This window comes from Trichoderma evansii, assembly GCF_050947405.1.
Source record: "Trichoderma evansii strain SZMC 28006 chromosome Unknown GGI43scaffold_21, whole genome shotgun sequence".
NCBI classification, from domain to species: Eukaryota; Fungi; Ascomycota; class Sordariomycetes; order Hypocreales; family Hypocreaceae; genus Trichoderma; species Trichoderma evansii.
In genome coordinates this window covers 274,079-288,150 of record NW_028145185.1, presented here as the reverse complement: position 1 = coordinate 288,150, position 14,072 = coordinate 274,079, and the positions used below count along the sequence as shown (strand labels likewise).

Below are 14,072 nucleotides of genomic sequence, written 5' to 3'. Positions count from 1 at the left end.
TAATCAAGTAAAATAGAATAAATGGAAGCACATTTTGGGTTTAAAAGTCATTGTCTATTTTCTAGAGTAATTCGTAATCAATAGTTTCATTTCGCTACCATATGCTAACTGCTGCAGGTTACTTCACTTTATCCTTCTTTACAGATTTCAGTCCTTCCATTGTAACTTCATACTCTGTCGCATTCTCAATACCCTGTCCAGAAGCAGCTACGTGCGGTGCAAACACCACTTTCATCCATCTTCTCCAAGTCTTAAGCGTCGGCGATGTCGCATCAAAATCATCGTCTGCGGTGATGGGAGCAGCGACCCTCGTAGGGCGGCCGTAAACAGGTCGCTTGTAGAGAGCTATGCGGCAGGATATCTGAGTGGACCAGACGAGCCCCAGGCTCGGGGTCTTGAGGGAGCGGGAGCTGCGCGGGTCGTCGCCCCAGCCGGTGAACCAGCGCTGCTGATGATCTAGCGCAAGGGCAGGAGAAGTAGGCGGTTCATCGTCTGGAAAGGAGAAAGAAAATGGCATCGAAGACGAAGGCGTGCTGGAGAGATTCGGTAGTGTTGACGGAGGGGGCATGCTTCTCGAAGCGAGGGGGCTCTCTTGATGTGATGGTGACATGGTGCTTCTCATGGCAAGGTTGCGTGGGATAGATGGTGTAGTAGACGAGGCAAACCGGTCGGCGACTTGGTTTGCTACAACGACGGCGATGTTGTGTCTTCGAGCAAGATCGCGGAGGAGGGCGCCGAGTCGGGTGAGTTCAGCACTCCGGGTGGCCATGTTAGAGCCGTGGGAGCCTTGACGCTCAAACTCGGCGCGGTAATTGGCAGCAACAGAATCGATGATCATGATGCCGATTTTATATCTCGATAGCAAGACCGGTACTTGGTACTCTAAGATATGGTCCTGAGTTTCCAGGTCAGGGGTAACAGCACTGTGGATGCCATCTAACGACGCTGGAGTTCCTGCTTCGGCAGCCTCGCGTAAGATTGTATTCCCTTGAAGCATCTGGGCCAGACGCCTAGTTGTAAGTCCAGATTCAGTGGAAATATACAGGGCTTGTTTGCCCAGTCCGTGGGGAGGGGGAAGCTGCACGGCTAGACATAGTGAGAGGAGGAATTGCGTCTTGCCTACGCCACTCTCTCCAGTGAATTCTGTAATGTGGCCAACAGGCACACCGCCTCCTAGAGCTGCGTCTAATCCATCGTCCAGAGTGCTGATGAATTCGTCTAAAGGGACAGATGTAGGTAGGCGTGGCTGCTCTTCTTGCTCTTCTTGCTCTTCTTGCTCTTCTTGCTCTTCTTGCTCTTCTTGCTTCTCTTGCTCTCCCTTCTCCTGCTCCTCCTGTTTCTCCGGGGTCGAGGACGGTGAGGGAGATGACAGTGGTGGTGCGAGTGGCCTGCTGGAGGTGAGATCGTCTGATAATGAGGCCTGTATGGCAGCAAGAAACCGGCGAAGGTCAATGATAGGTAGTTGTGTCCGCTTGGCTAGATCAGTTGGGTGTGTGGTGAGAAGATCGGTAGTTGTGAGGGCGTGTCGTTCGATAGTAGGGATAAGAGCAGCAAAGGCGGAAAGGGGAAAAGAAGGAAGAATATGGAGAAGGTCCGTCATTTGAACAGCTGGGCCTGCAAGAACATATAAAGTCCATAAAAAATCCAAAATCCCAGCTGAATCACGCCCTTTGGCAACAGACCCAGGGTGGAGGAGAGAGGGTGTAAGATGATAGGGCCAGAGAGACTCGTGTAGCTCAGAGCCTGTGGAGGATTTTCGACCCAACGCTGCACTGTTCAGGCTTAAGCTGTGCTATGCCATGTCATGCCATGCATGTGGCGTTCCGAGACAGGCTGTTAGTCGCGATTTGTCTCTGTTTTGGATGCGCTAATGCGAAGACCCTGATACAGCTGCTTGGACGATTCGATTAACGAGACCACTATAGCTCCTGGGATTTCTGCTTTACGCTGTGTCTGCGTGTATGGCTGGGCGGGGTAAGTGTATGCAAGTATTAAAGATCTCCCTTTGGATCTATAGATCTAAATCTTTAACACTCACGAATTTGTGGAAGATAAAACATTGCCGTTTGTGTTGCTGATGTGGTTCTACTTCGTACGTCTCTTGTGATATCTGCGTGCAGCAGCAAATCGCGGCTTTGCTCCTGCGGCCTACCCTATACCAATCTGACCCCTGCTTAGTCATGTACGTCGTACATCGTATAACCGCGTGCACAAAGTTCTGACCCAAATCTTGCTGGCGCAAATCTCTTCCTACGCTCGCACTTGCGGAGCCTTTCAATTCTGCCCAACCTCTTTTCGCAATTAGTGGGATGCCTATCCCTGCCTACTAGTTTCGCGCCATGACAATTCTGCCGACCGTCGATTCAGCCTCACGCTGCCGGCACCACCTATCGAGTGTCCCAGTGGGAGAGCCGGTCGAATCTGGCCAACCACAGAGAGACGGCTCTATGATTTGGCCAGGGTCTTGATTAGCTTGCAACTGATTTGTGAGCTGCAGATGGCGGTAAAAGAAGCCAGAAAGAGAAAAGCAAATATTGACTACTGCGCCCTTCAGATAGTTTAGTTCTAATTAAAGACTTGGCAGACCAGAGCCCCGGACAACGGAAGAGAGAAAAAGAAAACAAGGGAAAACCTAGGATCTAATCTCGCGGCGGGTCCTTTCCCTCGAATTCAAAGCATTTCGAGAGACATCAACTGTCTGAACGCCCAACTCCAGAAGATAGTCGCGACGAAACTCACTCAGGGTCCAGCCATTTCTACTCATCATCGAGTGCGGCACATTCTTGACCAGGGCACTCGCCTAGCGCTGCCTAGTGGTTGGGCAGATTCTCTGCTAGACAGGCTCAGATGCTGATCGTGCGCAGGCGTTGCCAGAAACAGCTGCATCGGCCCCCCTCTCATTTCCACAATAATTCCTCCGTCTTATTCGACAACCTAAAAGCTTGTTCCCGATTTAGACTTGGCGTCGATAGGCGCTGCGGATTCCGCGCTTCTTGGTGCGACCTCGATTGGGACATACGAATGTCCAAATGCGTGAGGGACGCGGTCAGGCAGCAAAGTCCGCTCATTTAGACTCTTGAGCGAATATCCAGACGGAACTGTGAGAAATGCCGAGCCAAGGTCCTGTAAATGAGGCGATTCCGCACAGGAAGAGGATCCTACATCGTTCGGCAGTAGTTGCAGGTGTCCCTGTACCACCACCCTAAATCCTACCATAACAGTTGCTAGTATATACTAGCAGCTGGTACTATGTATGTCTCGTCGCCCACTATTTACCGCTACGGCAGCGGCTGTGGCAAACATAAGGCAAGGGATCAGATCTTGTGGCTTGAACTATGAGATGTGAAGATTGTCCTAACCAAAGTCTACAAGTACTCGCAGTGATGAGGAGCACAAGCGAGATACAGTAGCTTACAATCACCCTGCTCCATCACAATCAGCAGACTTTAGTTGTAACAATCATGTTTCTGTACTCTCCTGCATGGAGCTGACAGCCTTCCGCACCCCCTGTCGCTTTATCTGGCGCGCAGTGGTCAGTGTTCTCATGGATCCTGGGTCTATTCGCTGCTAGCGTCCTGCTGCCATTCAGCTCGTGTAAGCCACCAATCCGACGAGAGGGTCCTGCCTGCAATGAGAGGGTCTGGCCTGCAACGACGGCAGCTTTTCACATAGCATCCATGTCTGTTTAGCTAGCAGATGGGCTAACTTGAGGCTGAATGGAGCGCGGAGAATGGCGTGGTGCCGAGTGCCAGCAGAGTTGCTGGGAAGCTACCGAGTATGGTTTATCACAGTGACTGGGCTTTTCCTCAGTAGCTCAGGCACATTTTGTGCCATGGCTAATGCAATAAAGTCATCTGGGAGCGAGTGCCCCCAAACGCTAAACGTCTTCCCCCTTCTCCTCCTTCTTGTTCTTCCAGCACACAGTTGAACCAGCTTCTGCTCCTTGAACGTGGTGTTGTCAATCTTTCTCCCGTAACAATTCCATTGTGAAGCCTGGCCATCATGAGCAAGTCAACGAGTGTTTACGCTGCTTTTGCAGCTCTACTGGCTGCTGTTGATGCTCGCAACTTGAACCAGCCTAGAGCAACTGCTGCCTCTGGTTTCGACGTTGGTGGGTTCAGCCCAATGCCAACGAGTCCTCCCGACTTCCCCTTCCACCAGGCTCTTCAACGCCGAGTAGCTTCATCATCTAGCCCCGAAGTTGTCTATGTTGCCCCTGATGCCACCTGTGGTTTTATCTCCGGTCTTGCTGGAGCGGGATACACTTGTGGTGTTGGCGCGACTTGTGTTTTCTTCACCGCGTCCCAAGCTCCGGGACATGTCGCCTGCTGCAACTCAAACGAATGCAATGCCAGAAACGTCTGTATCGATTATAATCAGTATTTCAGCCAGAGCAAGTGCGATAATGGTTGTGCTGTTGATACTTTCACTCTCAAATGGTTTGTTCCACCTATCTCATTGCTCATTTTTTGTTGGCTTTACTAACAACATCGTCAACAGTACAAGCACAGAAGCACCTTACTGCAATACGATTTCCTTCCCAGGAGATATTATGGATGTCTTCTGTAACAATGTGAACATCACCGGCGTCCAGGCTGCATTGACAACATACCGTGGCGAATCTTCCAGGACGTTTTCCCCTATCACGTTGACGGGCAATACTCCTGCTTCTACTACTTCCGATGCCTCTACTTCGGCTAGTCCCTCCTCTTCTTCTAGCTCATCAACATCTGGCAGCGGTGGTAGTGGCAGCAGCGGCGACAATGGAAACAGCGGCGACAACAACGGCGGTAGCAACAACGGCGGTGGCTCCAAGAGCAACACTGGCGCCATTGTTGGAGGAGTTGTTGGTGGTGTGGGTGGACTTGCTTTGATTGGCCTTGCCGTCTTCTTCTTCCTCCGCCGTAAGAATTCAGCTGCCGCCGGACACGAGCCAGTGAGCCAGAACGCACCTCCCCCTGTTGTTTATCCAGCTCCCGGAATGCAACAGAACCAACAGGCCTACTATGACCCCAAATTTGCCGCGGCTACAGGACAACAGCCATATCCCCCCAACCAGCAGTACGGCCAGCAAGGATTTTACCCTCCCCAGCCTTCGGTTTCACCCGACCAGGCTACGTCACCAAATGGATCGCACATTGACCCTCGATACAGCCTTGCTCCGTCTAGCACCAGCCCGGCTCCATCTGGTGGCTACGTAGCTCCCATGGCCGGAGGTTTCCAACCCCAGGAAAACGTTATTCACGAGGCGCCGGCGGGCAGTTCAGACGACCATCGCGGCCAAATGCACGAGCTTGCTTAGATAGCGGCTATCATTAGGCAACATGGTTGATGAAAATAGCATATGAGACAAGAAACACAAGAAAAACTGATATTAACATCAGCGAGCAAAAAATATGAGCAAGCTGGCGTTATGGGATGGATATTTGCTTTTGCATTAGTGCCGGAGTTGATTTAGAAGCAATTTTCGGGCCTTTTTTTTTTTTATCTTTTAGATATATACTATCTTGATTGCAGGAAGGCATTTGGTGGATTTAATGCTGTGTGCCGGGCTGTTTATATATAATTACGGGCATTGAGGGATGTATGCCTTGCTGTCATTTCCGATTACGATTTTCTGTCTGAGCATTTTTGTAGTATAGCAGCGACTGCTCTTGTACACATTTCTCAAAGGTTCGGATGAAAATAGCTTCAAGCTTGTGGATATTGTTAATTTAATACATATTGTTTAAATATGGCGTAATTGAGTCGTTAACCTTGTGAACATGTAGTTGTGTTGTCTTGGCAGTTGATCAACCCACTTTATAAGCTTGACGTTGGGCGGGGCGGTTTACGGAGTATTGAGGCTTAGGTCTTTGTCGTGGATCGAGATACTATTATATCCATAAACGGGTCTGTTTTACATATTTATTGTGCTGCGTGTGGATCTGAGGAGTAATTCACATTATTTTTATGGATGGGAGGGAGGCATTTGCAAAGGATGATGTAGCTAGTAGAAAGGTTGTTGGTAACAAGCTCGAACTGATCAATCTGAGATTGAGATGGAGAAGGGGATGATAATTATCTCTTGGACATTTACGCAAAAAGCTTTTGCTACTTATTATTCAATATTGTATTAATTACTCTGGCCTTTCGGAAGCTAATTAGAAATAATTATAGACTATAAAGCAGCGGCAGGCCTTATGCGAGAAAGAGTTAATAGTGTCTCAATGATCATAATCTTATGATACACTCTGAAATCTTTTGACAAATAATTGCCATAAAGTGGTGAAAGATTGTATATTTAGCCGTGAGTTTATATGTAATATGAATTTGTCGGATGATGTCTCACAAACAATTGTCTGAGTGTCGGTCATTAAGCTCGTAGAGAGACCGCTATGGGTAGATTAATACTGCGCTCGGCAGCAATATGTTGAGAGGCGAAGTATATACCCGAATGAGATATTTAGCAAATTTATCACATATAACTTGGAATGTTTGTGCCTTGCGTCATATATGAAATTGTTGACCATCATTGGAAGTGGCTGGCCTGTATGGCACGAAGCACCACTGAGAGTTATAGACATACACACCATTTCATGCCAATCCACAGCAGAATACGTCCGTCATTAGAAGCGAGAGCCTATTCTATCATAAATAATACTTTAATCATTTATTATGAGTAATTAAGGTCTGGGCTAGGATATATGATTGGGCGTAGCGGACTGTTGTAATCAGGCAGGCTACGAGGTAGAAGATGAGGTGCTGCGTAGCCTCTTAGATGAACTCTGCAGAATAACTCCGAGATAGTAACTGTGCTGGATTCTGGTAAGACTAAAGTAAAGAACGTAATATCTAAATAGAAATCCTGGTATCACTAGTACACAAGCACATGTTTATTCCCACAAGGTGAGAAAAAGAGGGTTGAGATCTAGACTACGGTACGTTATAACCCCTATTCGAGCGCGATCTGCAGTCATAATAAGAACCGACGGATGTGAATCAGGCTCTAAATTTCCAATAATATGATGATGCTGTGGCTATACGAGTAAATGAGAGATTGATCTATAAAGCCAGTGTGGTACTCTCTCATATGCATAACGTGCACTTTTTTGTGACGTCGCGTAGATATATGTATGAGGGCCAACTCTATATATGTACTCTAATTAAGAATATGATGCAGCCTACTACTCAGGTGAATATCAAGCAATTTGGTTAAGAAGGATCGTAGCTACTGAGACGCAGATGGGTGGGAGTATATTTTGTTCGTGTGGTATGTAAACCTTCCCATTCCGTGTTAGGCGTCGGACCTGATCTTCCGAGCCGAAACTTCGAGATCCAATTCACTTGAGCTAGATTGCAGGTACTAAACTGTAGCAGCAGTTATGCGTGCGCGATATATCCTGGACAGCTGTGGCCAACTGCATGGACTAATAGAGGGAGGAGGTAGGGAGGTGTTGACATGTGAAGGTGCCTTAATATCGGGCTAGCTTGGGTAAACAATTTCTAGGTTGTGAAACAATTTGATTAATGACGAAATCTACTCTAATGTGCCGCTGCGAACAGAGGAGTCTCGTCAGCAAATCATAGTTGCAATGGCGTGGTGTTACCAATATTTGCTGCTTGGTCCGCTGGCCCGAGGTGTGCGGGCCATTGAGGCCCGAGTTCCTTGTACGAGGTACTCGGTGGTCAATATCTCCTGAGATCTCAGCGGCAATAACAAATCTCGGGCCGCACACGAGGCATGTATTTATGGAGCATGGGGTATGGAGTAGAGCAGAGCATAACGAGGAGATTGCTGGCACAGCTGCAGCTAGGATTCCTCATCAGCTTATTTGGCGAGTCGAGCAATATGGGGTTGTGGAAGCATGTACATGCAGCATCTACTGGGTACCTAAGGTACCTAGCCTTAGCAATAGATTTGGCTGCTCGAAAAGGAAAGCCAGAGACAGATGACTAAGATTTAAACATGTGATTTTAGTTTTTGTCTCTCTTATCTTTTTCATCCTCTTGCCCGGGAGCCTTTGTTAGCCGACTCGGAGCAACCGCAAAGCAAAATCCACACCGAGACTCGGCTTTTCCGGACAGATGAAGGGTAGTGCTGGCTGAGGAGCGTCTTGGACGAGGAGCTTGAATAGATTAGCGATTCTGCAAGCTGCAATTTTGTTAGCATGTCAATATATTACTTATCACTGCTGATGAGCAATGCGCAGAAACGAGTATGCACGACATGGGCATCAGCCATAGTTAAATGTACCAGCTACTGCTAGCCGCGTCGCATCTTCAGGTTACATCCCGCGTAAAAACCGGCGCCCAGAAGTATCAGGAACTCCCTCCCACAGGTTACATCAATGCATCAACTCAAATAAGAGACGCCAGAACGCCTCCCCCATGCGGAGCGATTTGGGGGCGCCATGGGGTCGCTAGCTCGTGACGTCGTTACAGTGGAACGGCCTACAGCCTCTCGCTTCTAGACCTGCAAAACCGCTGTTGGTAGGCGTGCTGTCAAATTTACAGGCACTGCATTCAATATTGAGTTAATATTCAGGGCAACATGATTGTCTCCGGAAGGCTCCAGTTCTAGTAAACAGCCCTGTGACCAGTAAAAGCCCTCCTGCCCTAGATACCGAGTATTCGCCAGACAGACACCACCTGAGTCAGCTTTTGCTCTTTGCCACGCACAACATCATCGTGACAATATCGGCCATCACGAGGACCCTTGCCTGGGCTCCCACGTAGTCGAGGAGACGCAGAAAAAAACGAGGAAAACAGCCTCATCTCTCCAGATTGGAAATCAGCTTCTAGCGTCGCCCGCCCGCCCCAAGCTCCCCGTTGCAGACGACGTTCTGCAAATCAAATCCCTCTTCTGAAACCCTCGCAACCCTCCGATCCGAACATCCCCTCGTCCGAAGCCACCACTCCAAGCCGTTTCTGGTCCACTTGACGTGACGCCAGATCGAGGCACGTTCTTTTCCTTCGCTTCGTCGCAGCCCGCAGCCGAGCACACGTTGCGCTTCCTCACCTTGAAGTCGGCCCAGGCCTGGTTTTCCACTTCGCCGTGGTTGCTTGTGCGCTCTCTTACACTCCCCACTTTGGACGCATCGCCAGCAGCTTCTCTCGCCTCTCACCCCCCGGGTATCCTTTCCAGCCAGTCTCAAATCGACGTCAGACTGTTATTTACGGGCTCGTGTGCAAAGTACATGTAGCAGACAGGCACATGCTTCCGAATCAGCCGTTGCAACTCGTGGTATCCCTTGCGCGCGCTCCTACCAACCAACTGTTCGTCTAACCATCGTAAGGTAACCACCAGCCTGTAAGTCAGAAATTTTCCTATGATGCCTTTCATATCCAGCCGATCATCGGACATATTTTGTTTTATTTCCCTTGCCTAGCTCTCACTCTGAGCCGCGAATCAGCGTACAAGTGTACTTGCTGGACGCTGGCGGTGCCTGCAAAGCTGTAGGTACAGTACGTGGATGCTTCTCCCCGTGTAAGAGGCAAGGCCTTCTTATCGCGGCCGGGCATGCGGAGGGCCTCTTCCACGCTTCCCCTTTCTCCATCTCTAGCCCCGGTAAAGCCTAGCTCTCGTTCACTCAACCCAGTCACATCCTCTCGATGGTGATTTACGCAGATGACCCACTGTCAGAGACGTTCTGTTCTTACTGGGATTCTCATCTCATTACTACTTGCATATCATTAAAGGCTCCGGCTGACTGCGGAGACTCCACCCTGTCCCCGTCCCCCGGATTCTGAGCCGTAGCCGGCGTCTACACGAGTATAGAGCACATCTATATACTACATATAGTATATATATATCCTTTAGTCGCGTTTGGCTCTGACACACCTTTCTTCTTTGTTGCTAATTCCCGTCCCCCGGTTCTTCCGTCGGCACTGCCGTTTACTACTTTGTCATTCGCCTTCATGAGCCTCGACTTCATCTGCGTGGCACCTCAAGTGTAATGCCCGATTATTGCCACGACGACTGTCACTATTTCTACCGCACCGCCCTTCGCGGACTTTCCATCAGCACCAGCATCTCACCCCTGTATTGTTAAATCGACTCTGACTTACTGACGCTATGACGGCCTCAGTTCGTGTCTTCAACCCTCCTCAGTCCATAGCCGAACGGCTTGCTGAACCCAAATCCTACTACAACATTCCTCGCAGCCTCCCAGACTTGCCAGAGACACCAAAAGAGTCCGAGCCAGTCCGATCTGAGGCTGCCACTCCCACTCAACGACAGCCTCCGCAGCTGTCTGGTGCCTATACCAGAGTACCTACGGCTACATACAACGATAAGAAGATGGAGGGCGGCATTACCTTTGCGGCCCAGGACAAGCTGCCGAAGCTGCCCATTCCCGAACTCGAGAGCACAACCAACAAGTATCTGGAAGCTCTAAAACCGCTGCAGTCTCCCAGGGAACATGCCGAAACGAAACACGCAGTCAACGAATTCCTGAGAGAGGAAGGTCCCGACTTGCAGGAGAAGTTGAAGAGATATGCCCAGGGCAAGACCAGTTATATCGAACAATTTTGTAAGCCTGCCCTATCTTGACTGCACGATAATAGCTGGCACTAACATGGACGAAAAGGGTACGATTCGTATCTCAACTTTGATAACCCTGTAGTTCTCAACCTTAACCCTTTCTTCCTTCTGGAAGATGACCCGACCCCAGCGAGAAACAACCAAGTGACTCGTGCAGCCTCCCTGGTCGTGTCTTCTCTGGAATTCATCAGGGCTGTTCGAAAGGAAGAGCTGCCGCCGGACAAGATTAAAGGAACCCCGTTGTGCATGTACCAATTCTCGCGACTCTTTGGAACGGCCAGAGTTCCTACCGAAGCCGGATGCCAGATTGAGCAGGACCCTGAGTCAAAGCATATCGTCGTCATGTGTCACGGTCAGGTCTACTGGTTCGATGTTCTCGACGACAACTCGGATGTCATCATGACCGAAAAAGACATTGAGCTTAACCTCCAAACTATTGTCGACGACGCCAGCCAGACCCCCATCCAGGATGCGGCAAAGAACGCTTTGGGCGTGCTTAGCACGGAAAACCGCAAGGTTTGGTCCGGCCTTCGAGATATTCTGACTCGCGAACCGGGATCGAACAATGCCGACTCGCTGAACATCGTCGACTCGGCCCTCTTTGTCCTGTGTCTTGACTATTCCGAGCCGAATAACGTTGCGGATCTCTGCCAGAATATGCTATGCGGAACTAGTGAAGTCAAGAACGGAGTTCAGATCGGCACATGCACAAACCGATGGTACGACAAGCTCCAGATTATTGTGTGCAAGAATGGAAGCGCCGGTATCAACTTTGAGCACACTGGTGTGGATGGTCACACAGTATTGCGATTCGCTAGTGATGTGTATACAGACACGATTCTTCGCTTCGCGCGCACTATTAATGGACTGGCGCCGACGCTATGGACATCTACCAGCCCTGACCCATCCAAACGAGAGATTGATAGTTTCGGAGACGTCAACACTACGCCTCGAAAACTAGGATGGGACATGCTCCCGGAGCTGAGCATCGCGGTACGATTTGCAGAGACCCGTCTGGCAGATTTGATCGAACAGAATGAGTTCCAGTGCCTCGACTTTTCAACATATGGCAAGCACTTCATCACTTCGATGGGATTCTCGCCCGATGCCTTTGTCCAGATGGCGTTCCAGGCAGCTTATTATGGTCTGTATGGCAGAGTCGAGTGTACATACGAGCCTGCCATGACCAAGACCTTCTTGCACGGTCGCACAGAGGCCATTCGACCTGTGACAAACGAATCTGTTGACTTTGTTCAGACTTTCTGGGGGGACAATCCGGCGGAGCAAAAGATTGAGGCTCTCAAGCGCGCTTGTGTAAAGCATGTTGGCAACACTAGAGAATGCTCAAAAGCACAGGGATGTGATAGACATCTCTATGCGCTATTCAGCGTGTGGCAAAAGTATGTCGATGATTTGATTGATAGCGGAATGAGCAGTCCTGGAGCGTCAAGCCCGGCAACATCTTCGCCAACCACAAGCCCAAGGAGCTCCTCTCTGTCGATTGATGGCGTGGAAGTCCGACCGACAAGGGAACGTGGCGACAGCACTAACTCCAGATCGCGAGATCATCATCCACTTCCACTCATCTTTGCAGACTCTGGATGGGACAGACTGAACACGACGATTCTTTCGACCTCTAACTGCGGCAACCCTTCTCTTCGCCACTTTGGGTTCGGGCCTACATCCGGAGATGGATTTGGTATTGGCTACATTATCAAGGATGATTCCATCTCTATTTGCGTATCCAGCAAGCACCGACAGACGAAGCGTTTTGTGGACACGCTAGAGAGCTATCTCTTGGAAATTCGACGCATCTTGCGCATCACCAATGGCAAGGTGGTCAGCTCAAAGGGAAGCCGAGCACGCGAAGCAGAATTGACCCGACCCAAGCCATCGAATCGACTCAAGTCTCGAGGCAAACTGATCACTGGTTCGGATATGATCAAACCGGGAGGTAGACGCTTCAGCCTAGGTCCTGGTTCACCGACGGAAGCTAGCTTCACCAGCGACGACGACGAACTTGGTGGATGTAAGTCATATGTAACCGCTATTGTAATATTTCAAGATTGCTAATAATATACTTCACAGATGGCTTCTTTGACGCGGGAATGCTCTTCCAAGCACTCAAAGCCCGCGGCAATACGACAGAGGAGGAGACCAAAGCATCAGAACGAGCGGCCGAGAGCGCAAAAAGGCGAGACGTAGGCAAAAAGCTGCGTCTAGTCACGGAGTAAGGGGGAACATGGAATGGGTTTAGCTAATTGTCAATTGGTGAATTTTTTTGGATGGTTTTCATATATCATGCTGCTTGCTGTATGCAATCATGGTTCTTGGAATTTCATGGTATGACAGGCGTTTATTTGCGTGGTGTTATGTAGTACAATGTTGGAGGCTCCGTCTTGCGTGTTTCATGTGTACGATAGCTGAGATATTGGGAAGCGTTGTGAGTTTTGATGCGTAGCTCAATCAGAGTTTTGATGATATCTGAACTATCTGTCTGTCCACAAACCCAATTCAAACGAGTTTGAATTGGGAGTTTTCGTAGCTGAAGTAAGCGTGATTGGGCAAAGCTAAAAGGAGCTTTTACAGCAGTACACAAACCAGTGGGTCTCACAGATAAGCTGGGTCACAAAGAGGGGAAATCAACCGGGGTGGATAACAGGATGAACATGCAAACAGCCATTTGTTAGATATTTTGGCAAATGGCCTGTTCTCTAAATGGTTCATTGAGAGTTTCCAGGATATCCGAAAGAGATGAGCTGTCTCGCTTCTGGCGGACGCCCGGTTTTTTAGATCCTTGACTAAGAGCTGGGGAATTGCCTGATTGTGAGGTAAGAGGTTTTTGCAAGATATGCTGTGCTTTATGATGGATTATTTCATTCTTACAGAAATATCTGGTGGCACTGGATGCATGTGATGGTCGATATGGTTTTGGGACCCTCTGTATCTTACATCGTCTCCTGGGGTTACGGCATTGAGATTACTCTGTACTTGGGTTGTGTTGGGCGATGATGAGATGCGAGCATGTGGTTGGCCAGAGAGCTGGGTCTTTCATGCTGTACAATCGGTTTGCTACTCTTTTACGACTAATGGCATCTAGTAGCTTCTAGTATGAGTAGTACTAGTAACATCTACTAGCAGCTTATGGAGGGGAACGCAAAGCAGAATTCCATGATTCATTGAGCCCACAGACTGGAGAGAGATAGAGTGGAGACCAAAAATTTTCCTTCTACAGCGGTACACATCTCTGGAGAAGGATGTGCGTGTTATGTGCGCTGTACACAGGATTGGGGTTAGGCGTTTTTAGAGATGCTGAATCTGCTGGAAGATGGTGGGCAGGATCCGCTGTTGCCTCGCCGCCCAAGCAGTGCCTTGCCACCCCGTTGGATTCTTTTTGCTTCTCTGCTGCCTTGTTCTTGCTTGATTGGGGGTGAAATAGGTACAGGGGGCGACTTTTCTCTTGTTTCAGAGCGTTTGAGGCTGTAGGGCGAGCAACAAAGAGATGGCAATGTGTAGTCGTGCGTACCTAGTTTAGGGTAATGCTAAG

The 14,072-nt window shown here is 49.3% G+C and overlaps 3 protein-coding genes across 3 annotated transcripts; 2 read left to right on the top strand and 1 right to left on the bottom strand.

Moving 5' to 3' along the window:
* Nucleotides 1–57: 57 nt before the first annotated feature.
* GGI43DRAFT_413578 (protein RAD57) lies at nt 58–1,271 on the bottom strand. The gene has a single exon (XM_083206925.1). The coding sequence runs from the start codon at nt 995–997 to the stop codon at nt 119–121; it is 879 nt and encodes a 292-aa protein (XP_083057440.1). The 5' UTR covers nt 998–1,271; the 3' UTR covers nt 58–118.
* A 2,731-nt stretch (nt 1,272–4,002) lies between these two features.
* GGI43DRAFT_386771 (uncharacterized protein) lies at nt 4,003–5,302 on the top strand (the record flags this gene model as incomplete). Its single annotated transcript, XM_083203838.1, has 2 exons — nt 4,003–4,439; nt 4,501–5,302. The coding sequence occupies 2 exons, from the start codon at nt 4,003–4,005 to the stop codon at nt 5,300–5,302; spliced, it is 1,239 nt and encodes a 412-aa protein (XP_083057439.1).
* Nucleotides 5,303–9,702: 4,400 nt separating this feature from the next.
* Nucleotides 9,703–13,449, top strand: GGI43DRAFT_189313 (Choline/Carnitine o-acyltransferase-domain-containing protein). The gene is made up of 3 exons (XM_083199934.1): nt 9,703–10,514; nt 10,572–12,554; nt 12,614–13,449. The coding sequence occupies exons 1-3, from the start codon at nt 10,058–10,060 to the stop codon at nt 12,757–12,759; spliced, it is 2,586 nt and encodes an 861-aa protein (XP_083057438.1). The 5' UTR covers nt 9,703–10,057; the 3' UTR covers nt 12,760–13,449.
* Nucleotides 13,450–14,072: the final 623 nt, after the last annotated feature.